Genomic DNA, 25425 nt, shown 5'->3' with positions numbered 1-25425 from the left:
TCTTCTTTACAGAACATTGTTGGGAGAATAAAAGGAGATAGAGGAATATAAATGGCCTAATCCACTTACAGAGGAGGGTGTGCAATGTTAGTCCCCTTTATGCGTCCTTTTATAGGACAGCACATTCCATTTTTGGATCGTCATCACCTAGAGAAAGGTCTTCCTTAATACTGAATTGTCTTTGTATCCTTTTAGCACCTTTCTTAAGTTTAACCCTAAGTGGTCTCATAGAATGTCATTTTTCCGCCCACACGACGTCTTCACTGATATCTGTGACTTTAGTTGAAGGGGCTGAAGATATTGGGAAGAATAATTCAATTTTTTCCTTCCCTCCCTACGTCCGTCCCTCCCTCCATTCCCTCCATCCCTTCCTTCCTTCCTTCCTTTTTTTTTTTTTTTTTTTTTTTTGAGCTGGGGAGCTGGGTGAGGCTTCTGTGGATTCCCAAGAGGTATTTGTGGCGTGAATAGAGCAAAGGTGATGTTTCACTTCATCACGTCCAGCACTGTCCCAAGGTTAAATGGGCGAGTGAGGACAGTTTTCACCGGTCCTGGCAGGTTTGCCCACCTGCCGGCCAGCGTTCTGCGGGAGTCAAGCCTGGAAAGCGTGTGTGCGGCGCAGAGGCGTCAGACACTGGAACGCATTCGAATGGTGCTATTCTTTGTCTGCCACATAGCGAGCACTTTATAAGGTCACTTATCGTCCTGAATGAATGGTTAAATCGTGGAAGCCGCAAAGAAAGCCACACAGCTTTGACTCAATACCTAGCCCGGTACTCAGGAACCCCTCTCAGGGGTGCGCGAGCGGGGCCGGAATCAAGAAGCCTCTTTTAGGGTGGGCGGGGACAGATCTTGAGCTCCCACTGCAGGGCACCGCCTCTTTTCCTCGCCGGCCGCCCGCCAGGAGGCGCTGGGGAGCTTGCAGCCCACCTGCGAGGCGGTCCCGCTCTCCCCACCCCTCAGCCCGCGCCAGGCGGAGAGACTACAACTCGCGGAGAGACTACAACTCCCGGAGTGCTCTGGGAACGGAGCCGCGGGAGCTACAGGCGGAGGGACGCGAGGGCGGGCTTTCCGGGTGTGTGTTTCCGGCGTCGGCGGCCGCGGCCGGGGACGGTGTGAGAGCAGTAAGATGGCGGCGGCGGCGGTGGTGGAGTTCCAGAGAGCCCAGTCTCTACTCAGCACCGACCGGGAGGCCTCCATCGACATCCTCCACTCCATCGGTAAAGGTCGCCGCGCCGCCTCCCCGGCCCTGCCGGCCCAGCTCGGCTTATGTCGGTCGGCGGTAGCGGAGAGGGGCCGGGCCAGCCGGCTCTGGTGCTGCTGACTCACTGTGTGTGTGAGGGGGGCCGGGCCGGGGGCGCAGGCCGCTCGGAGCTCCCCAGAGCCCCCCAGGTCTCACTCTTGTGGGACGGCTTGAGGCAATCCCCGGGTCCCCTCGCCTGCTGCTGACTCACGGGGGGCTCAGCGTAGGGTGGGAGAGTGGGCCGAGCCGGGCCCCCACCCCTCCCTAGCCGTGTCCCCGGCTCTGGCCCGCAGGAGCTGGTCTGGGACCTGGAGCAGTGCCGGCCGGCGTGCTTGTCACGGACTGGTCCTAGAGTCTCTACTTGAAATTGAAAGGCCTTGGCGAAACCAGCTCAGGACAGGCATTTCCCGCCGTTGTAATCAGCACAGCCTGCTCCGGGTGGGAGCGCGAGCGCTTGCTCTTCTCTGGGAGTTTCCTTCCACGGGACGCTGGGAGCTGCTACTCCTCAGCCCACGGCAGAAAGCTCCACTAAGAGGAGGGTCTCTTTCAGAATGTGGGAAATTCAGGGGTGACACACACCTCAGATTGGCATTTGGTTTGTGGAGGTGGCCGAGACGCTCATCTGCCCTGTGTAGGGTGTAAGAGTGAGGTGTTGGAGCGGGACTGCCTGGCTAGAGGAGGTGACTAATCTTTCCAGACTCCCTGTAGGGGTTGGAAGTGAGTTAAGGGAGTTAGTTGTCAGCCGCGGAGTTCAGGGAATTCTTTGGAACGGGTCGGCTGCATGTTGCCGGAAAAATTAAAATTTCTTAACACTAATACGATGGTCTTACACCTGCACACAACAGGAAAACTGAAATGGGAACCCCAGCCAGTCGCTTCCGGCAGCTTTCTGTTGGGATTCAAGTGTGAACAGAAATTTATAATGACAGAGGAAGACTTTAATGTTCACTCATAAAGGATTCAATTAGGGCTTGGACCAGCTCTTCACTGCACATGTAATGGAATCTTTTTAGTGTAATTTGGGAAGATTTGAATTGGCTCAACAAGTAGTATGAGAATGCACCTGTATGTGGGACTTGCAAGATGTTGGCGTTTGACTTAGTGTGTTGAATTTTGGTATTCCAGACCTGCACAGAGAAAGGACATTGACAAGATCTTGATACTTTATCATTGGGGATACTAGAGAAGGAGAGGAAGTGGGCATCAAGATGTATCTTTGAATGATATTGGTAAAAGGTGTTTCATTTTAAAAGTTCTGATCTTAGGTCAGTTACTTCTACGAAACCAGAGTCATCTCAATCACCGTTACATGGATATTTTATTTTGAGTACACACTATTATTTAGAACTAATGTGAGGAACATGAATTTTAATTGTCGGTGCCTAGTACCTAATATTTTGTCTTTCATAAAGTAGAAATTACGTTAAATATTACAATTAGAGTATTTCCTGTTGGCCCACTATTCTAGGGGAGAGTTCCCTGAAAGCTTCACTGTTAGAGCAAGCTTGAGTCATGATGGTTGACGGCCTTACTTTTTCTGGACTCCATCATGGAGTATCAAAATCTTGGTTTTTGTCAAGTCATGATGCTTTGTAAGAGTAGTAGTAACTAGTGATGATCACTACAAACTTGGAGAGGCTATTCCATGTTTGAATGTTAAAATAGTTATTAACTGTTGAAAATAGGACAGATAGCACAAAGTTATTTTAACAGACCTCAATGCATTAAAAAGCAGCAGTCTCTCCTAAGTGTAGCTGTGCAGGATCTGGGGCTTTGATAGAGTTGTTTTTCTTGAATGGCTTTATAGACCTGCTTATCCCTAACACACCCATCAGCTGAGGCTTTGCACAGACCTAAAGTTTATTGAAAGGCTTTTGACTTATAGGCATCAGTAACTTGGTCAATTGATTTTAGCTTGTGGCATAAACGCACAGGCATGTTTAATATCTTCACATAAAATAGTGACTGGCACAGATCTTGGCACCATGAGTATGAAGGATTTGTTTTGTTTTAATTTTGCTTTAACCAAGTGACCACAACAGAAACTTAATGTAAGTAAGCAAAATTCTGCTGGGTAGAATGGAAAGGCACATTTAAAATCAAAGAGAAGAATCCTTTTTTTTTGTGATTTACATGGAGTATATTCTATGTATATATGATCTTTTTTTTTTTCTGGCTTAGAGTTATTTTTTTTTAAACTCTAGAATTTGTCTTTTGGTAAATATGTTTGAGTTTGTAATGGATCTTATGAGGGTGAAATTTCCCTCAGTCTTCATTTTTTGGTCAGAATTTTAAGAGGGTTTGCATTTTCCTCTCCCAGTGAAGCGTGACATTCAGGAAAACGATGAAGAGGCAGTTCAAGTCAAAGAGCAGAGCATCCTGGAACTGGGATCTCTCCTGGCAAAGACTGGACAAGCTGCAGGTAATTGCTACACATGGATTGTACCTGAAATGCTCAGTGAAATTCCTGTCTTTTGTTGAAGAATCATGGGACTGATCTGCAAACTGAATTCAGCTTTATTTTCTTGGCAACTTGTTGAGCTTCAGTTTTTTAGCAGGCAATTAAGTGGCCTTTAAACTCACTTCTTTCATGGTAGTTTAGTTTTGCAAATGAGAGGCAATCTTATTTTTGTTGGGATATAGTGATTTCTGATTTGTTTCTGGTTTTTGAATTCTCACTGTATTCCCTTATATAGAGGCAGCAACAGTTTTCAATAATTTCACTGAGCAACTCTGATGTATTTAAGATAGATAACAACTTTAAGCGCCTGATTTAAAAATGACAAAGGATTTTGTATCCGAGTGACTCACCGTCATTTTTTTCTGATAGATTCAGAATGAGAATGATTAAGACATTAAATGGAGCCTTCCGAAGGCTTCTCCATTCGTACCTAGGACTTTGTGCACATCATTGCTCAAACATTCTAGTTGTAATTGAACCATTGACTGATTAGATTTGACATAATATTCTGATGATGGGTGTGTCCTTGGAATGAGAAGGGAGTCCTTTTGATCAGGAAGGACCTTTTACCAGTAAAGTGGTAGTAGTATTTAGAGAGAAGTCTGTTTAAACTTAAATGGGTGATTTTTGTCAAGTTTAAAGTGAATTTAGAGCTCATTTTATTAGATTGGATTAAGATCTGGTAAGTGACCTCATGAATTATTTTCCCTAAAATTATGTTGTTGGTCAAGAGAATGATGGGGGTTAGTTAGCACAACTTCTTGAACTTGAGAACTTAAGATTTTTTTCTTTTTTCTTTTCTTTTTTTTTTGAGATGGGGTCTCGCTGTGTCACCCGGTCACCCGGGCTGGAGTGCAGTGGCGCGATCTTGGCTCACTGCAACCTCCGCCTCCTGGGTTCAAGCGATTCTCCTGCCTCAGCCTCCGGAATAGCTGGAATTACAGGCACGCGCCACCAAGCCTGGCTAATTTTTGTATTTTTAATAGAGATGGGGTTTCACCGTGTTGATCGGGCTGGTCTTGAACTCCTGACCTCATGATCCACCCACCTCGGCCTCCCAAAGTGCTGGGATTCCAGGCGTGAGCCATTGTGCCCTGCCAGTGATTTTTTTCAATTAAAGGTAACTAACTTATTAATTATTAGGCTCAGTCTATAGAGCTGAATAAAGATGTATGAAATTGTGAGGATGTGTTTACATGGGACTTATATCTTACTTAAAACATCATTAAGTAGCTATAAAAAGAACCATCCATAATGGTTTTTGAGTGCTATGAACTCTTTTTTTTTTTTTTAAATTTTTTTTTTTTTTTTTTGAGACAGAGTTTTGCTCTTGTTACCCAGGCTGGAGTGCAAATGGTGCGATCTCGGCTCACTGCAACCTCCGCCTCCCAGGTTCAAGGGATTCTCTTACCTCAGCCTCCCGAGTAGCTGGGATTGCCAGCATGCGCCAGTATGCCTGGCTAATTTTGTATTTTTTTTCTTAGTAGAGGCGAGGTTTCACCATGTTGGTCAGGCTAGTCTTGAACTCCTGACCTCAGGTGATCTACCTGCCTCGGCCTCCCAAAATGATGGGATTACAGGTGTGAGCCACCGTGCCTGGCCAAGTGGTTACTCTTTTAAACACATACATGGTTTAACTTAATTGAATCCTCGAAACAACTTGAAGTAGGTACTGTAACCATTTTACACATGAGGATACTGAGCACAGAAAAGTTAAATAACTTACCAAAGCTCATTCAACTAATAACTGGTAGACCTAGGATTTGAACTCATGTAGTCTTACTTCAGAGCCCGTATAGCCACATGACATCATGGTTACTGCTTTCCTATAACTGTCTACTTAAATGAATTATCATTGGTGGGTGGTGTCTTTTCATCTTAGGCTGACTTCCCTCCTATTTAACATACATAAGGATTCCACTTGTCTGTCAGTTAATTTGAGCTTAGGGGGTTCCAAAACAGTTTTGATAATTACTCCATGCAAAATATAATAAGGTAATTTTTCTGAATTATAAAGCCAACTGAAGTGATGTTAAAAGTTTTTTTGTTGTTAGCCAGGCGTGGTGGCTCATGCCTGTAATCCCAGCACTTTGGTAGGCTGAGGTAGGAGGATCCCTTGAGCCCAGGAATTTGAGACCAGCTCTGGCAACATAGCGAGACCCCGTCTCTACAAAAAATAGAAAAATTAGCTGGGTGTGGTGTTATGTGTCTGTAGTCCCAGCTACTCTGGAGGCTGAGGTGGGAGGATTGCTTGAGCCAAGGAGGTTGAGGCTCTAGTGAGCTGTGGTCACACTGCTATGCTCTAGCCTGGGTGACAGAGCAAGACCCTGTCTCAAAAAAAGATTTTTTTGTTGTTGAAATATCCAAATTTCTACTTTCCTCCAGTGGCATGAATTAAGAACAGTGTGTGGTATATAGTCAACACTTCAGTTAATTTTCATCCAAAAATGTTACTGTTTTGCTTGAAATTCCTATTTTATATGTATTCTCCCCTTATTTCTTGCCCTTCCTGCCTTGTGACCTGAGAAGTTTAGAAGTGTACTGCTAAACCTATTGGAATTTAATAGATGAATTATAAGAACTTTCAAAAACATTTCCATGTTATTTATTGTTTTCTAAGAAAGTTTGATGAGTATAGGTATACACAATGGGAACGCTAAGGAAGTGTTGAGGCCTACATATATTTAGCTGTCTTTGCTATTAATGATAGATAGGTTGTATTGTTTGCTCCCTGAGAACAGAAAATATGTCTGTTCCATTAATGTTCAGTTTTGTTTTTTATGCATTTAATAAATGCATAGCATTGTGCTAAGTATTCTACTCAAAAATTTAAGATAGGATCTCTGGCCAACAAAAATCACTTGGGGATTACCAAATAAAACAATGTCTGATGTGTAATTGTGATTGCAAGTAGTGTTAGTAGTGTTGAGCATCATCAGACATGATGCCTAGGCTCAGGATTTCATAGCCTAAAACTTTTAAAAGGAATCTGTTGAGTTCTGTGAGGTCCTGCCTCAGGCTCCCAAGTAGCTGGAACTACAGGTGCCCACCACCACCTCCGGTTAATTTTTGTATTTTTAGTAGAGGCGGAGTTTCATCATGTTGTCCAGGCTGATCTCAGGCTCCTGACCTCAAATGATCCACCCACCTCGGCCTTCCAAAGTGTTGTGATTATAGGCATGAGCCACTGTGCCCGGCCTTTTTTTTGAGACCGAGTCTCACTCTGTTGCCCAGGCTGGAGTGCAGTGGTGTGATCTTGGCTCACTGCAACTTCTGCCTCCTGGGTTCAAGCGATTCTCGTGCCTCAGCCTCCCCAAGTAGCTGGGACTACAGGCATGAGCCACCATGCTAGGCTAATTTTTTTTTTTTTCTTTTAGTAGAGACGAAGTTTCACCATGTTGGCCAGGCTGGTCTTGGACTCCTGACCTCAGGTGATCCACCCGCCTCGGCCTCCCAAAGTGCTGGGATTCTGGGTGTGAGCCACCGCGCCCAGCCAAGTAATGTGAGGTTCTGACAAGGAAAATCTGGTCATATAATTGCAAATAATCCCAGTAAGAATAGGAGGAAGGCCGGGCGCGGTGGCTCATGCTTGTAATCCCAGCACTTTGGGAGGCCGAGGTGGGCGGATCATGAGGTCAGGAGATCGAGACCACGGTGAAACCCCGTCTCTACTAAAAATACAAAAAAATTAGCTGGGTGTGGTGGCGGGCGCCTGTAGTCCCAGCTACTCGGAGAGGCTGAGGCAGGAGAATGGCGTGAACCCGGGAGGCGGAGCTTGCAGTGAGCCGAGATCGCTCCACTGCACTCTAGCCTGGGGGACAGAGCGAGACTCTGTCTCAAAAAAAAAAAAAAAAAAAAAAAAAAAAAAAAAAAAAAAAAAAATAGGAAGTCAGTATGATTTTATGGGACTTAAAAAAAAATTAACTCAGTATGTATGAAAATGGAAAGAAATAGGAAATACAAACAAGAACGAATATAAAACAGTAGTAGACTAAAACAGAGGATGAACTGAGTCTGAAAAATGGCAGCTGGGCACAGTGGCTCACGCCTGTAATCCCAGGACTTTGGGAAGCTGAGGTGGGAGGATTGCTTGAAGCCAGGAGTTATGTGGACCAGTTTGGACCACATAGCGAAGACCCTATCTCTGTTAAAAATTTTTTTTTAAAAAGCAGCATGGGTAACAGAAGGAGACCCCATATCTACAAAAAATTGACTGGGTGTGGTGGTGCGTGCCTGTGTCCCAGGTACTTGGGAAACAGGCAGGAGGATCACTTGAGCCTGGGAAGTCAAGGCTGCAGTGAGCCATGATTGTGCCATTGTACTACAGCCTGGGTGACTGAGTGAGGCTCTTTCTAAAAAAAAAAAAAAAAAAAAAAAAAAAAAAAAAAAAGAAATGCAGGGGGGCAACTAAGAGATCATTTGCTTCTCTCTTGGGGTAAGAAGAATAACACTCAGTGCTTAGAGAAAATATTGTAATGCTAGCAGGTGTTAGAGAGAAAAGCAGACTGCTTAGCTCATGTTTCACTTCTGCCTTTTCTAGGAAGGAAAATGATTTTCAAACTGCAAAAGATAGAAATAACAGCAGAAAGAGATAATTAATCGTAGGTGAGAGAAGACAGAGCAGATAGTCTCTGTAAATAAGTTCAGGTCTCTAGGCTCTAACAGTTTCTTTTATTATCAAAAAAATAGTTCTAGCAGATATAACTATAGAGCCATATGTTATTCTGAGAAAAATCATGGAGAGGTATAAGGAAACTGAGGCAAATGTTATCCTGCCTTTCAAGAGGGTAATGCAAAGAATAGATGTATTCACTGTGTGCTGCACATTGAAATAAAGAAATTAAAAAGAAAGAGTAGACACTATACATGGTCATCAGTGGTAGAGTTCTGGGACAGATTATTTGATAAGGAGATAGTAATCTCTTAAAAAACAGTGGAATTATTGTGAACAGATTATTCAGATTCACCTTAGTTCTCTCTGTTTGTTTTGTTTTGTTTTGTTTTGTTTTTTTGAGGCAGAGTCTCACTTTGTCACCTAAGCTGGAGTGCAGTGGCACAATCTTGGCTCACTGCAGCCTCGACCTCCTGGACTCAAGCAGTGCTCTTGCCTCAGCCCCCCAAGTAACTGGGACTATAGGCCTTCACCACCATGCCTGGCCAATTTTTGTAGAGAGGGGGTTTCGCCATGTTGCCCAGGCTGGTCTTAAACTCCTGGGCTCAAGCAATCTGCCCGTCTTGGCCTTCCAAAGTGCTAGGATTATAGGTGTGAACCACTGCACCCAGCCTAGTTCTCTTTTTGATTAGCTTTATCAGACCCATAGATTTTCAGGGGTCTGCATGCCACCTGTTTTTTTAAATAAAGTTTTATTGTAACAAAGCCACGCCCATTTGTTTCCGCATTGTGTGTGACTGGCTGAGTTCAGGATCTGCTACTAAGACCAAATAACCTGCAAAGCCAAAAAAATTTACTATCTGGCTCTTCACAGAAAAAGTTTGCCAGCCTCTGGATTAGAGGAATGATATAGACTACATATCTGATGTAAGCAGGGTAGTTGAACATTTGCCGTAATATTAATATCACAGGTATAGGTTATGAATTTACAATGGGCTGAATAACTGTATCCAAAACATGTTAATAAATGGATCATTTGTCAACCTGAAGGGAAGTCTTCAGGCACTGTGTCATGAGGATCTGTACTTGTTTTTCTGGTCAGCATCTGGAATCATGGTTAAAGCCATTTCAGAAGGGATGCTTATTTTTGTAGATGACTCAGTACAGTTAGAAGACAGAATTAAAATTCACAGTTATTGCCAAAGTCAGGAAGATTAAATTCAGTTGTGATAAGGATTAAGTTATATACTTAAAGTATTTTTCAAAACAGAGGAAGTTGGGGGGAATTACCTGTTTCGACAGTAGTCTATTAAAAAGGACTTTAATGGGCTCAGTCTGAACAGAGAGAGGTGTTAGAAAAAGCAAAACATGGTATCTTGTGTTACATATCATGGCCAGATCAAGAGAATTAAATTGCCTCCTGGTCTACTGTCAGACCCTACCTGGAGCAATTGTTTTCATTTCTGGGTACCACAAAATACCACAAGTAGTACCTTTACAAAGTAGAGTTTGTTCAGAGGAGAGCAACTAAGTTACCTAGAGACAAGGACTTTGGAGGAACAGTTGAAATAGCCAAAGATGTTAAGCTTGGATAAAGGTAAAATTAGAGAAATGTAAATGAGAATTATCTTTAAGTATTTAAAGCCATGTGAAAGAAGGTATAGATTTGTGTTTCGTGTTTCAAAAAGGAATAATTTGTTTTGGCCAACATTGGAATAGGCTGCTTTGTGAACATTTCTGTGACTAGAAATCATTCAGAATTGTTCAGGCACAGGAGGAAATTCTGTGGGAGAAGGGACATTGCTTCAGACTACTTTTAAAAAGCTATCATTACATAATATAATTGAAATAAATTCAAAATGAATTTGAGGGGGAGAATCACTGTAGACTGGAGTTACATGGAAAACTCAATAGGACTTCAGATGGACCTAAAAGGATATATAAGATTTATATAGGCTGAGAAGATGGCAAGACATTTCAGATGGGATTATGGCATTAGTGCCTCTTGAAAGCAGGAGTATATACTGTAGTCTTGTGCAGAGGTGAATGAGGTGGCAGAATGGCAAAAAGTTTTAAACATGGGGAATCAAAGGTCATTACTGGGGAGTGAAGGGAAAAGATGAACTTTTCTACTCTATATCAAGTTCTTGAGTACCGAACACAGTCCCATGCATTCTCTGACTATTCAGGCAGATGAGGATTTCAGGGCCTTGAGTTAGCATTCTCTGGAGGGTGAAGTTTGCTTGCCCTGAATTAGAGTTCTCAGGAGGGTGAGTCTGCAATTGGAGAATATTAAAGAGGCAGTGGCACTAAAGTAATTTTAACCTACATTCCAAAAATACCTCCTTAGTTGTTTAGTTGAAACATTCTCTAATTTTTACTATTTGACAAGCATATCTCTAGTTTATTGTTTCGAAAGATGTTTCTTTAGAGTTCATATACTGCCCTCTTTTATATAGTGGGAGAAAAGCTCTATGATGGATCCCTTTTTTGGTCATAGTTTAAGACTTAGGTTTTGAAGATTAATGAGGAATTTAAAAGAGATATAGCAGCACTTTAAGGGCAAAACACTCTTCTATGTGAAAAGTTTATGCAGAAGAGTGCCAGGGAAGTGATAATGCAGAAAGGCTAAACTGGGGAGCACTGCAGAAAGACAGGAAAAAGGAATCTGGAGTAGAAAATCTCTGTCTAAGGGGAACAGCTGAAGCAGACTTGGGAATTAGAAAAAAATTACTTCTATAACCTGATCATATTTATTGGTTGTGAGGAAGTAATTTTGTGAAGGTGGCAGGGGCACAGCATATTTCATGTTCTAGAAAACTGCTTTTTGAGATTATGAATACTTGGCTGTTTATCTTTCATTAAGATGGATAAATGAAGCAGAGACATGAGCTTTTCCTGGAACTTCATAGTAATCCAGTGGCTGAGTAGGGAACAGAATGCAAATTCGGTATATGATGTTAACTTGTTTTTGCTATTCTGCTATGTGCTAGGAATGCTTTAAACTCCTAGTAAGTTTCACTTAGACTGATTCTAGTGATGTAAGTACTGATTTTTATGACGTTGGGTCAGTTTCTTAAGTGGGTATTTTGTCTCAAATGTTGATGTTTACTTCTCTTTTTGAATTGCCTTTCATACAGAGCTTGGAGGACTCCTGAAGTATGTACGGCCCTTCTTGAATTCCATCAGCAAGGCTAAAGCAGCTCGCCTGGTCCGATCTCTTCTTGATCTGTTTCTTGATATGGAAGCAGCTACAGGACAGGAGGTAAGTGATATTAATGACAGAAAGTAGACAATATGGAGAAAAGTTTGTTTCCATGAAAGAAATGCCTGCCTGCACTTTAGTACTAATGTGGAAGGGAAAGCTGGGAGGACAGCGCAGGACTTATCATGTCAGTTTCTCTTTGTTACAGGGCATTTGATACTTTGGGTCTGTTCCATGCTTTGCTTTGTAAGTGGAGATTGTCAGTGGTCCCTGGAATCCTCATTACATCAGGGTCACAAACTGATTCTTGTCTTTGAGGTATTGTATTGCCACACCTTTGTAATGTTTTCTGTGTCTGTGGTACCTTTCATCTTGTGTCACAAAGCTCCTTCTGAGCACTAATTAAGTCTTGTGGTATTCCTTCTTAGCATGTTTTGTACTGCATATATGCCTTTATTGAGGGGTGAGCATCCATCCGTTTGTGTCTCATTGTGCAGAAGTGACTCTGGTGTTCCTGTACGTGTCCCACAAGTTCAGACTAGACCCTGAGCTCTATTAAAGAGTGCTTCTCTGTCATCACTGAATCTTTTCCAACCTTCTCAAAGATAACTGTATTTACTGCAATTCAGGAAGAGACACATACCAAAATTAAACATCATTCTGTAAAAAGTGGCAGATTCAAGCAGGGTATATTGTCATTGCTTGAATCTGTTTGTAGGAAGAATATAGTTGTTGTTTTTCTTATGGATACATTGATCAGTACTCACTGAGTGCCTGCTACGTGTTAGGCACTGTTTTAGGTATTGGGGATACAGCTGTAAAAACACAGTCACTGTTGTCATGAGGATTATTTTTTAATGGGGAAGGCAGGCAATAAACAAATATAAAATGTCAGATAATGTAAGAGCAGAATTGCTATTAGTTGGTTATATGTCTGATTGTTTGCTGTAGCCTCTGTGGGCATGAAAGGTATGAAAGGCCATAGTAGCATATTGAATAAATGGGAATTTCAGAAACCTAGGACACATGGATCCTACTTTAGAATCATACCTTTTGTAAAATCTGGCTTTAATGATTCTTTGAATCCTGATTTAAACACTATATACTAACTTTATTTGTAGAAAATTCATTTGTAGAGTAGTCTTCAGATTTATATCTCTGGCAAAACTGATGATAGTATATAAAAAGATGGCTATTTTGAATTAAAGTGTCAGTTATTTTAATGAAAAAATTAAAAGTTATTTAGGGTATTAGTCTTGTCTAACTTTTTTTTTAAATTATACTTTAAAAAACTCATGAGGCCGGGCGCGGTGGCTCACGCCTGTAATCCCAGCACTTTGGGAGGCCGAGGCAGGCGGGTCATGAGGTCAGGAGATCGAGACCATCCTGGCTAACATGGTGAAACCTCGTTTCTACTAAAAATACAAAAAAATTAGCCAGGTGTGGTGGCGGGCGCCTGTAGTCCCAGCTACTTGGGGGATTGAGGCAGGAGAATGGCGTGAACCCAGGAGGCGGAGCTTGCAGTGAGCCGAGATCGTGCCACTGCACTCTAGACTGTGCAACAGAGTGAGACTCTGTCTCAAAAAAAAAAAAAAAAAAAAAAAAAACTCATGAAAGTGGTACCATCCTTTGTTTGAAATAGAGTACCTTAAAATAGACTGATTGGTAAATGTTAATTTGAAACTGACTGATAAATGTTACTTGGAAATTTTTGGGCAGAAAAGTTAATTATGGAAGCTGCTCCTTTTTGCACACCGAAGTTTCTGAAATTATCCGTCCCCATAACCTAGAGCTCACTCAGCAGATAGAACAGCATTTGTTTTTTTATCGGTGACGGAGTTTCACTCTTGTTGCCCAGGCTGGAGTGCAATGGCGTGATCTTGGCTCACTGCAACCTCCGCCTCCCAGGTTCAAGGGATTCTCCTGTCTCAGCCTTCTGAGTAGCTGGGACTACAAGCATGCATCACCATGCCTGGCTAATTTTTTTTTTTTTTTTTTGAGACGGAGTCTTGCTCTGTCGCCCAGGCTGGAGTGCAGTGGCACGAACTCAGCTCACTGCAAGCTCTGCCTCCTGGATTCACGCCATTCTCTTGCCTCAGCCTCCCCAGTAGCTGGGACTACAGGCACCCGCCACCATGTTTGGCTAATTTTTTGTAATTTTTTAGTAGAGACAGGGTTTCACAGTGTTAGTATGGTCTTGATCTCCTGACCTCGTGATCCGCCCACCTCGGCCTCCCAAAATGCTGGGATTACAGGTGTGAGCCACCGTGCCCAGCCCTCATTTTATATTTTTAGTAGAGATGGGGGTTTCACCATGTTGGTCAGGCTGGTCTTGAACTCGTGACCTTAGGTGATCCACCCTCCTCGGCTTCCCAAAGTGCTGGGATTACAGGCATGAGCCACTGCGCCTGACCTGCATTTGTTTAATGATCATTTCTCCTATTCCTTTGTGGAAATCCATTCAAGTCATATTTTAGTGCTCTGCTATAGTTCGCTAGTAGGATTTCCTGGGCTTTGTCATATGGCTCCCTGACTGGTTAGGCTCTCCCTTAACTGTGGTTATATGTTGTCATTGTTCATTGCACATTACATTTATATAAACTAAAGACCTTTCTTCCTTTCCTTAGGGTGAAAGGAAACACTTTTAGGCATTGTATCATTTTATCATCAGTGTCATTTTAGTTTTTAGTAAAGGCTGTTTTTGTTTTCGTTTTTTGAGACCAAGCCTTGCTCTGCTGCCCAGGCTGGAGTGCAGTGGCACAATCTTGGCTCACTGTAGCCTCAACCTCCTGGAGTCAAGTGATCCTCTTGCCTCAGCCTCCTGAGTAGCTGGAACTACAGGCATGCACCACCACACTCAGCTAATTTTTGTATTTTTGTAGAGATGAGGTTTTGTCATGTTGCCCAGGCTGGTCTTGAACTCCTAGGCTCAAATGATCTGCCTGCCTTGCCCTTCCAAGTCCTGGGATTACAGGCGTGCAGCACTATGCCTGGCTAAGGCTGATTTTTTTGATGGTTAGCAGCTTTGCTTTTATCATGAACCAGAGTCTTATTCCACTAAGTAGGACTTCTTTTGGTAATTTTTGTGGATTATAGGTTATTTGCTTGTTTTGGAGCAAATTGTGAATCATCCAGACTGTCTCACCTGCACCTCAAACTCAATATGGGCAACCTCAACATCCAGCCATTTGTTAAATTTTGTCAATTCAGCTTTCTTCATTGTCTGCTTCTCCACCTCTTTTGTATTTGTTCTCTCTCCCTCTCTCTCTCTTTTTTTTTTTCCAAGATGGAGTCTTGCTCTGTCACCCAGGCTGGAGTGCAGTGTTGTGATCTTGGCTCACTGTAACCTCCGCCTTCTGGGTTCAAACAATTCTCCTGCCTCAGCCTCCCGAGTAGCTGGGATTACAGGTACCTGCCACCGCACCTGGCTAATTTTTGTATTTTTAGTAGAGACGGAGTTTCACCATGTTGGCTAGGCTGGTCTCAAACTCCTGACCTTGTGATCCACCGGCCTCGGCCTCCCAAAGTACTGGGATTATAGGCGTGAGCTACTGCGCCCAGCCGTGTTCACTCTTTACAACTACCATCTAGTTTGGTTCTTAATTATTTTTTACTTGGACTACTGCAAAAGCCTTATTCCATCGTTGTCAGAGATACCTTACCAAATAGCCCTCTGATAATTTTATTCCTCTTCGTCTTCTCCCACAACTCAAACCTTCAGTGGCTTTCCATTGCCTGCAGAATTAGATAATTAATGGTTTTCTATAATACAACCTACTGCAACCTACTGCAGTAATCTAATCTCCCAGGACTCTACTAAGCATATCAAACATGTCAGCCATGTTGGATCCCTGGCTGTTTGCTGAACAAGCCTGTATGACCCTCGTGCTGTACCTTTCTCTATCATAGTCTTATCTCAAGTTCTACCTCCTCTGAACTCTTTCCTTCCTGACTTTAATGTGGTTTTAACTCTTTCAGTGACTCACATTGTATTTTGTACGTGCTCTATTTCTGAGTATTCTGCCTTGTATGACAGTTGCTTTACACTTGCCTTACCTCCTTTACTGTAATACAGTCTCACTCAGGTGAAGCACTGTGTGCCTTGCAGTACCACAGAGGCTTCCTCATTCCCAGTATAGTTCAGATTCCTTAACCATGGCTACCTCTGACCACATCCACTATACTAGTCTCCTTTTACTTTCTTTACAGCTGTAATTACTGGCCTTATTGCCTTGTGCTTCAAACTGTCTGGGGTTGGGACATTTATATACATATGGATTGCTGTCAGCTTGATCTTAATAGGGTTTTTTTTCCTTTACACTGTTTCAAGTCTTTGCTCACATCTTACCTCCTCAGAGACTTTCCTTGATCACCCTGTCTTTGTTTCCTTTTTAAAAATATTTATTTTTTACAAAATTAGCCAGGTGTGGTGGTGCATCCCTGTCATCCCAGGTACTCAGGTGGCTGAGGCACAAGAATCGCTTGAATCCAGGAGGTAGAGGTTCCAGTGAGCCGAGATCGTGCCACTGCACTCCAACCTGGGCAAGAGTAAGAAGAGTGAGACTCTGTCTCAAAATATATATATATATATATATATATATTTTTTACTTATATACTCTTAAGTGTTGTATCCCTAGCACTTAGAGTACTTTGGCTTGAAGAAGCTGCATACCTATTTGTTGAAGGAATGTATGGACTGTGCCTGTGCCTTCCCTATGGTAGATGTGCAGTGGTATGCTCACAGCTGACTGCAGCCTCAACTTCCTGGGCTCAGGTGATTCTCCCACCTCAGCCTCCCAAATAACTGGGACTACAGGTACACACCATGACGCCTGGCTAATTTTTTTTGTTTGTTTGTATTTTTAGTAGAGACGGGATTTTGCTATGTTGTTGCTCAGGCTGGTCTCAAACTTCTGGGCTCAAGTGATCCTCTGGACTCGGCCTCCCAAAGTGCTGGGATTACAGATGTGAGACACCATGCCCAGCCAGGAAATACTTTGTTGAATTAAGATCTGAGTTTATTGAATTGAAATGTAAGCATGTAGAAAGTTACTACATTCGTTTAGGTAACTCAAGGTCTCTGACTTGGGGAAATAGGATATAATTTTTTTTTTAGTTCTTTTTTCTTTTTGAAATAGAGTCTAGCTCTGTCTCCCAGGCTGGAGTGCAGTGGTGTGATCTTGGTTCACTACAACTTCTGTCTCCCGGGTTCAAGTGATCCTCCTGCCTTAGCCTCCTGAGTAGCTGGGATTACAGGTGCACGCCACCACACCTAGCTTATTTTTATATTTTTAGTAGAGATGGGCTTTTGCCATGTTGGCCAGGGTGGTCTTGAACTTCTGACCTCAGGTGATCCGCCTGTCTTGGCCTCCCAAAGTGCCAGGATTATAGGTGTGAGCCACCACACCCGGCCTTGTTCTTAGTTCTTATAAAATTTTTTGATTGGATGTTGGGAAAGAATAGACAAGCAAGTCATAGGTGGATGGCTATCATGGTAGTATTGAGGCCTGAGGCAAAATGGGAAGTTTTATTTATTTTATTTATTTGAAATGGGGGTCTTGGTCTGTGGCCCACATTGGGGTGCGGGGTGCGATTGTAGTTCACTGTAACCTTGAACACCTGGGCTCAAGCAGTCCTCTTGCCTCAGCCTCCCAAGTTGCTGGGACGGCAGATGTACACCACTACACCTGGTTAATTAAAACAATTTTTTGTAGAGATAGGGTCTTGCTGTGTTGCCCAGGCTGGTCTCAAACTCCTGGCCTCAAGTGATCTGCTTGCCTCAGCCTGCCAAAGTGCCTGGATTACGGATGTGAGTCACTGTGCCTGGTTTAAATAAGACGTTTTCGAATACTGTTAAGACAGCTAGGCCGGGCTTGGTGGCTCACGCTTGTAATCCCAGCACTTTGGGAGGCCGAGGCGGGTGGATCACGAGGTCAGGAGATCGAGACCACGGTGAAACCCTGTCTCTACTAAAAATACAAAAAAATTAGCTGGACGTGGTGGCGGGCGCCTGTAGTCCCAGCTACTCGGGAGGCTGAGGCAGGAGAATGGCGTGAACCCAGGAGGTGGAGCTTGCAGTGAGCCGAGATCGCGCCACTGCACTCCAGCCTGGGTGACAGAGCGAGACTCCATCTCAAAAAAAAAAAAAAAAAAGACAGCTAGAGTTTTGTGTTAAGGAGTTTGGTACTGAGAGTATAAGAGAGGGGATTTCCCTTGCTTTTTTCTATTTGAGGACTAACTATAAGACAGATATATCTGGCTGGGCGCGGTGGCTCACGCCTGTGGTCCCAGCACTTTGGGAGGCCGAGTGGGTGGATTGTGAGGTCAGGAGATCGAGACTATCTTGGCTAACACGGTGAAACCTCGTCTCTACTAAAAATACAAAAAATTAGCTGGGCGTGGTGGCGGGCGCCTGTAGTCCCAGCTACTGGGGAGGCTGAGGCAGGAGAATGGCGTGAACCCGGGAGGTGGAGCTTGCAGTGAGCAGAGATCGTGCCACTGCACTCCAGCCTGGGTGAGACACTGTCTCAAAAAAAAAAAAAGACATATATCTATAGAACCATCTTCAGCTTGCTATTCCCAAAGTTGGTATGATTCAGGTTATGATCTGTTCATTTAAATGCAAGGTTTGGAGCCTAGAAAGTGAGGGCATGTGAGTCGGGGAGTGAGAGAGTGAGGATGGGTTGGTTGGCAAGGGCTGGGGAGTGGAAAAGTAAGGTGAAGAGGAGGGAAGGAAGACTGAACCAGACTCTTGCCAAATAGTGAACTCAACTTTCCTTCCAGGGATCTCTGGGGAGTAGCCTATGGGCAACTTTTCTGGTATAGTCTACCCAACTGAAACACAATAGCACTTTCTCTTTTTTTTTTTTTTTTTTTTTGAGACGGAGTGTTGCACTGTCGCCCGGGCTGGAGTGCAATGGCATGATCTCGGCTCACTGCAACTTCTGCCTCCCAGGTTCCGGTGATTCTCCTGTCTCAGCCTCCCGAGTAGCTGGGATTACAGTTGCACACCAGCACACCCAGCTAATTTTTTGTATTTTTAGTAGAGATGGGGTTTCACTATGTTGGCCAGACTGGTCTCGAACCCCTGACCTCGTGATCCTCCCGCTTTGGCCTCCCAAAGTGCTGGGATTACAGGCATGAGCCACCGCGCCCGACCCACAATAGCACGTCTTAGGAAACCTCTGTACTAAAAATACAAAAGTTAGCTGAGCATAGTGGCAGGCGCCTGCAATCCCAGCTACTCAGGAGGCTGAGGCAGGAGAAGTGCTTGAACCCAAGAGGTGGAGGTTGCAGTGACCTGAGATTGCTCCATTGCACCCCAGCCTGGGCATCAAAAGCGAGACTCCGTCTCAAAAAAAAAAAAGAAAGAAAAAAAGAAAAGAAAAAAAGAAAAAAGATATCCAGTTCGTGTAAGAAAAAAAAATCCTTGTTGTAGGAGAAACATCTGTGATGACCTTAACTTAAGGCTGGGTTAAGATAGATAGAGTGCTGGAGTTAGGCACAAGTTCTGGTGCCAGCAGCAGATATATGTGATAGTCCAGATATTAACCGATTAGTAGTCCTTAGGTGAATTCATCTCATACAATTGTGATATAGCTTGCTTTTATTTTAGTTTTTCGTTCTGTCTTATTTTTAGAGAATTTTTATGAGGTCAGTTGAGTTTAGAGTTGGAGATTAGGTAGCCACCAGGGGGCTCCAGTGAGGAGTTACAAAGGTTTTGCTGGTTCTCTTACTGGCAAATCCTCTAATGTTACCCGTCAGTTCACCTTAGGTGAATCACTTAGTATCTGGACTATCAGGGAAATGGAGGCAGGTGAATTGCAGGAGTGTAATTCATTGTTTCTTAATTAGAGATATACTTTAAGTGACCAAGCTCTATTCTAGACTAATGAATCAACAGCCAAGGCATTCTTTTTTTTGGTAGAAGAGATAACTTACAGAGGAATATTTCTAAGTCCCAGGTATTCATTTTTGTGTCCTTTGGAAAAACTCCCTGGGTAAAACGGGCGGCGGGGGGGGGCATTTCTTACCCTTTCAAGTCATATAGAACCAAACACTTATATTTCCTTTGCTAAGACTATTCAGAGAAATATTTTCAGTTCCATTTATATTAGAAATCTTACTTTGAATTTAGCTTTTCAGAATATAACTCAAAACTCTGCAATTGTGATAAAGCTTGCTTTTATTTTAGTTTTTGGTTCTGTCTTATTTTTAGAGAATTTTTATGAGGTCAGTTGAGTTTAGAGTTGGAGATTAGGTAGCCACCAGGGGGCTCCAGTGAGGAGCTGTAAAGGTTTTGTTGGTTCTCTTCCTGGTGAATCCTCTGAATACCGTGTAATGTTATCTGTTAATTTATTTACAGAGCTAGAATTTAGGATCTAAAAGTAGAAGATCCTGTCAATTTGGATTATGTCCTTGTAGTTTTTCCTTCTTATAGCATTTCTTTTCTTTTCTTTTTTTTTTTTTTTTTTTTGAGACGGAGTTTCACTCTTGTTGCCCAGGCTGGAGTGCAATGGTGCGATCTCAGCTCACTGCAACCTCCACCTCCCAGGTTCAAGGGATTCTCCTACCTCAGCCTCCCGAGTAGCTGGGATTACAAGCATGAGCCACCATGCCTGGCTAATTTTTTCTATTTTTAGTAGAGATAGGATTTCTCCATGTTGGTCAGGCTGGTCTTGAACTCCCGACCACAGGTGATCCACCTGCCTTGGCCTCCCAAATTGCTGGGATTACAGGCATGAGCCACTGCGCCTGGCCAGCATTTCTTAGGAGAATGTTGGATTTATATAAAAACCTGTTGTATTAGCAATTAGTTCTCTGGAGAGCTCAGTTTCTCATTTCTTTTGCTCTTATGCTCTAGTTAGCAACCTTAATATAAAACTTGCAGTAACCAAAGTGATAGAAGATCTGCAGTACTTAATATTTACTTTGTCAAAGCTAGCATGTCAGGGATACCTGATGGTGTGCTAGACTGTCTAGCATTGAGTGCTGCTTTAAGTCAGTTACTTTGCACCTTACCTTACTACTTAGGTGGCAGATAGGAGTAGGGGTTCAGATGCCTTTAAATAAAGCTTAAAAGCGCTTTTACTTGTTAGGCTAATTCTAATTTCTCTTTTTTTTTATTAAAAAAATTTTTTTAAAGACTAGTCAAAGTGCAGTAGTGAGAAGCAGGGAAAGAATAGATCAGGAGCTCAATCTGTAACTGACTGTGAACAATCGAGATTACTCACTACCTTCAGACCAGCTTTTATCCCCTTTAATACAAGCTAAGTTACTGTACCTGTTTGCTTTAAGAGTGATGATGAATTGATTAGTTGCACTGCTTAGAATCTGAAAGGGAAAAGGCCAGTTGGACCTTTTGAGTCTTAAAAGCAACTGCTAGGAATGAGGCATTAGTGCTTAGGATGAGAATTTCTCCCCTTTATTACCTGTGTATTATACATTACCATTACTATTTCTAACCAGGGAGAATCTGTGCTTTAAAAATTCCTAATCTGTCATAGAAACCTACATTCCAGGGCTATACATGTTGTTTGGAAGTTCTTGGTCTCTGCACGGTAGGTAGGAGTCTTGAAGATAGAGCTCTTTTTCTAAAAAACATAATCTAAGCACAAAGGTATTTTATGTGTAAAAAGCCAAGTTGATGCTCCATTATGATATAACTATTACACATTGAGATACTGTGGATCAGACACTAAATAGAGCAACATGGATAATATGTAAGGAGGGAATTTAAGCTGTTCTCCAAAGCATGGTTTGTGGGAAGAATTTGAGGGCATAATGTTGCATGTACTGTCTCTCCTTATTGCAGGTCGAGCTGTGTTTAGAGTGCATCGAATGGGCCAAGTCAGAGAAAAGAACTTTCTTACGCCAAGCTTTGGAGGTAGGTTTTACATTAGTACTCATTTCAGGTCTCTAAGCATGAGACAGAGGGTGAATGTAAGCAGTACCATCCTTATCAAAAGTATCTTCAGCAACTTTGTAATTACCTAGATACCGAAAAATTATTCATAGTAGCCCCACTTATGAAAATTGCTCTGATTGAAGTTTTGAGACAGATTTGCTACTTGGCTCAGAGTAATAAGCAACAACATGGTAAAGTTAACAGTCATTTGCTGGCTATAATAGGAGACAATACATTGGCTAGATCATCTCTTATGCTGAATTTGATGCTATCATCAGAAATTGCATATTTAACAGTAACAGTTCTGTGACTGTCAATCTTTGATTTATTTCTGTGGCTTTTTTTTTTTCCCCCTTCAGTCAATGCCTTTTCTCTTTCCTAGGCAAGACTGGTGTCTTTGTACTTTGATACCAAGAGGTACCAGGAAGCATTGCATTTGGGTAAGTAAGCTGGTAATAAGTCATCTCAGCTAGCTAAATGAGTGTATTCTAAACCACCTGGCTACTCTTACTAATTACCTGTTAATAATTTATATTCTACCCACTTCTAAGAAGGATTTAAGGTAGCTTATAGTTCTGCATTTGTCATGGGAAAATGTCATTTGAAAGTTTAAAAAACTAGCTAGAGTTAATCTGTCAAATTTAGAGGACAAATGGGTAGTTCTAAGTTTGCTTGAATTTAGAGCAGTAAAATCAATTCCATTTTAATAACTGAAATTTAAAAAAATGTGTATCTATATTTTGCATATAGTACTCTGTTAAATTTCAGATTTAGGTTTTTAAATGCAAATGTTTGGCTTGCTGTCCTATTTACTATATCTGCTTGTATACTTAAAATCTATTTTAAAAATCAAGAAATTAATTGGGTACAAATATATTTGGAAGCTGGAGTGGCTAACTGAAGCCTTTTTCCTGTGTGGCCTTTAAACACCTTGAAATCTTCCCTGCTTTTTTTTTTTTATTTTTATCTATCTATCTATCTATCATCTATTATTATTATTATTATTATTTTTTTTTTTTTTTTGAGACAGAGTCTCACTCTGTTGCCCAGGCTGGAGTGCAGCAGCGTGACCTCAGCTCGCTGCAACCTCTGCCTCTCAGGTTCAAGCGATTCTCCTGCTTTAGCCTCCTGAGTAGCTGGGACTACAGGCATGTGCCTGGCTAATTTTTGCATTTTTAGTAGAGATGGGGTTTTGCTATGTTGGCCATGCTGGTCTCAAACTACTGACCTCAAGTGATCTGCCTGCCTTGGCCTCCCAAAGTGCTAGGATTACAGGCATGAGCCACCGTGTCCGGCCACTGCTTGCTTTTTATGAGTGGGTAGATCTGGACTATTTTTTCCAAACAAAAGAACATGGCTTTTATGATCTAGTAGGTTGAAGAGTTTCCAATATTCAATTTGTGGACTGCAAAAGTGGCAATTTCATATGGTTCAAATAGTAGCATTTAAAAAATAACTTTAATAAGATATGGTTCACTTACCATAAAATTCACTTTTAAAATATATAATTCAGTGGTTTTTAGTATATTCACTAAGTTGTACAACCATCACCACTACTTAATTTCAGAACGTTTTCGGCTGGCCTGGTGGCTCATGCCTGTAATCTTAGCACTTTGGGAGGCCAAGGCAGGCCGATTGCCTGAGCTCAGGAGTTCGAGACCAGCCTGGGCAACATGGTGAAACCCTGTCTCTACTAAAAATACAAAAAATTTGCAGGACGTGGCGGTGTGCACCTGTAATCTTAGCTACTTGTGAGGCTGAGGCAGAAGAATCATTTGAACCCGGGAGGCGGAGGTTGCAGTGAGCCAAGATTATGCCACTGTACTCCAGCCTGGGCAACAGAGTGAGACTCTGTCTCCAAAAAAAGAAAAAAATATCAGAACTTTTTTTTTCTTTGAGATGGAGTCTCGCTCTGTCGTCCAGGCTGGAGTGCAGTGGTGCGATATTGGCTCACTGCAACCTCCGCCTCCTGTGTTCAAGCGATTCTCCTGCCTCAGCCTCCCGAATAGCAGAGATTACAGGCACCTGTCACCATGTCTGGCTAATTTTTGTATCTTTTAGTAGAGATGGGGTTTCACCATGTTGGTCAGGCTGGTCTCGAACTCCTGACCTCAAATGATCTGCCTGCCTTGGCCTCCCAAAGTACTGGGATTATAGGTGTGAGCCACCGTGCCTGGCCTCAGAACATTTTTATCACCCCAGAAAGAAACTTCCTATCCATTAGCAGCCCTGGGCAATTACTAAGCTATTTGTATCTTTGTAGATTTGTCTGGGTATTTCTTAAAAATGAAATGATACAATATTTGTTTCTCTGTGATTGTCTTCTTTCACGTAGCATTATGTTTTCAGGGTTTATGTTGTAGCATGTGTCAGTACTTCATTTTTATTGCTGAATAATAGTCCATTATAAGGATATATCACATGTGTTTATCCATTCATCAGTTGATGGACACTTGTGTTGTTTCCACATTTTAGCTCTTAAGAATACTGCTATGAACAGGTTTTATGTGGACATGTTCTTCTGGGTATATACCTAGAAGTGGAATTACTGTGTCATATGGTAACTGATTAGCTGTTTAAGGAGCTGCTAAGTAAGCTGTTTTCCAAAGTGGCTGCACCATTTTACATTCTCTTTAATGTTGTATGAGGGTTCCAGTTTTTCCATATCCTTATGAACACTTGTTATTTTTTAATTTTAGCCATCCTAAATAGTATTTCATTATGTTTTTGTTTTGCATCTCCCTAATGACTGATGATACTGAGCATATTTTCTTTTTCTTTTTTTTGAGACGGAGTCTCGCTCTGTTGCCCAGGCTGGAGTGCAGTGGCGCGATCTCGGCTCACTGCAAGCTCCGCCTCCCGGGTTCACGCCATTCTCCTGTCTCAGCCTCCCGAGTAGCTGGGACTACAGGCGCCCGCCACCACGCCCGGCTAATTTTTTTGTATTTTTAGTAGAGACAGGGTTTCACCGTGGTCTCGATCTCCTGACCTCGTGATCTGCCCACCTTGGCCTCCCAAAGTGCTGGGATTACAAGCGTGAGCCACCGTGCCCGGCCAATACTGAGCATATTTTCATGTGCTTTTTGCTCCTTCGTATGTCTTGTTTTTTTTTTTTTTTTTCGAGACAGTCTTTCTTTGTCACCCAGGCTGGAATGCAGTGGCGTGATCTTGGCTCACTGCAACCTCCACCTCCTGGGTTCACGCAATTCTCCTGCCTCAGCCTCCCAAGTACCTGGGATTATGGGCACGCACCACCATGCCTGGCTAATTTTTGTATTCTTAGTAGAGACGGGTTTTCACCGTGTTGGCCAGCCTGGTCTCGAACTCTTGACCTAGTGATCTGCCCGCCTTGGCCTCCCAAAGTTCTAGGATTACAGGCATGAGCCACCACCCCCGGCCTTTTTTTTTTTTTTTTCTTGAGACAATCTTGCTCTGTCTCCCAGGCTGGAGTGCAGTGGCACGATCTCGGCTCACTGCAACCTCCACCTCCCGGGTTCAAGCGATTCTCCTGCCTCAGCCTCCCGAGTAGCTGAGATTATAGGCGTGCACCACCATGTCCAGCTAATTTTTATATTTTTAGTAGAGACGGGTTTCACCATGTTAGCCAGGCTGATGTCGAACTCCTAACCTCAGGTGATACACCTGCCTTGGCCTCCCAAAGTGCTGGGATTACAGGCTTGAGCCACTGCGCCCTGCATCCTTTATATGTATGTCTTCGGATAAATATTCCACATCCTTTGCTTATTTTTTAATTGATTTATTTGTGTTTTTATTTTTTAGAAACAGGGTCTCACTCTGTCACCCAGCCTGGATGGAGTACAGTGGTGCAATCATAGCTCACTGCAGCCTGGAAATCCTGGGCTCCAGCAATCCTCCTGCCTCAGTCTCCTGAGTAGCTAGGACTATAGGCGTGTGCCCACACCCAGCTCTTGTTTTTATTTTTTATTCTGAAGTTCTTTTCTTTTTTTTTAAGTTTATTTTAATGTCGGGGTACATGTGC

At 42.7% G+C, this 25425-nt stretch overlaps 1 protein-coding gene across 1 annotated transcript in view; it reads left to right on the top strand.

Moving 5' to 3' along the window:
• Positions 1–639: 639 nt before the first annotated feature.
• The window catches only part of PSMD11 (proteasome 26S subunit, non-ATPase 11), a 40346-nt gene continuing 15560 nt past the window's right edge, over positions 640–25425 (top strand). The window contains exons 1-5 of the mRNA XM_003279377.4: positions 640–1217; positions 3561–3662; positions 11454–11578; positions 21333–21404; positions 21808–21865. Coding sequence (XP_003279425.1) covers positions 1127–1217; positions 3561–3662; positions 11454–11578; positions 21333–21404; positions 21808–21865 — 448 coding nt within the window. The 5' untranslated portion in view covers positions 640–1126. The remainder of the gene's footprint in view (positions 1218–3560; positions 3663–11453; positions 11579–21332; positions 21405–21807; positions 21866–25425) is intronic.

This window comes from Nomascus leucogenys, unplaced genomic scaffold, assembly GCF_006542625.1.
Source record: "Nomascus leucogenys isolate Asia unplaced genomic scaffold, Asia_NLE_v1 Super-Scaffold_249, whole genome shotgun sequence".
In the NCBI taxonomy this organism is placed as follows: Eukaryota; Metazoa; Chordata; class Mammalia; order Primates; family Hylobatidae; genus Nomascus; species Nomascus leucogenys.
The sequence above is the reverse complement of the archived record's forward strand: the minus strand, read 5'-3'. Positions and strand labels throughout refer to the sequence as shown.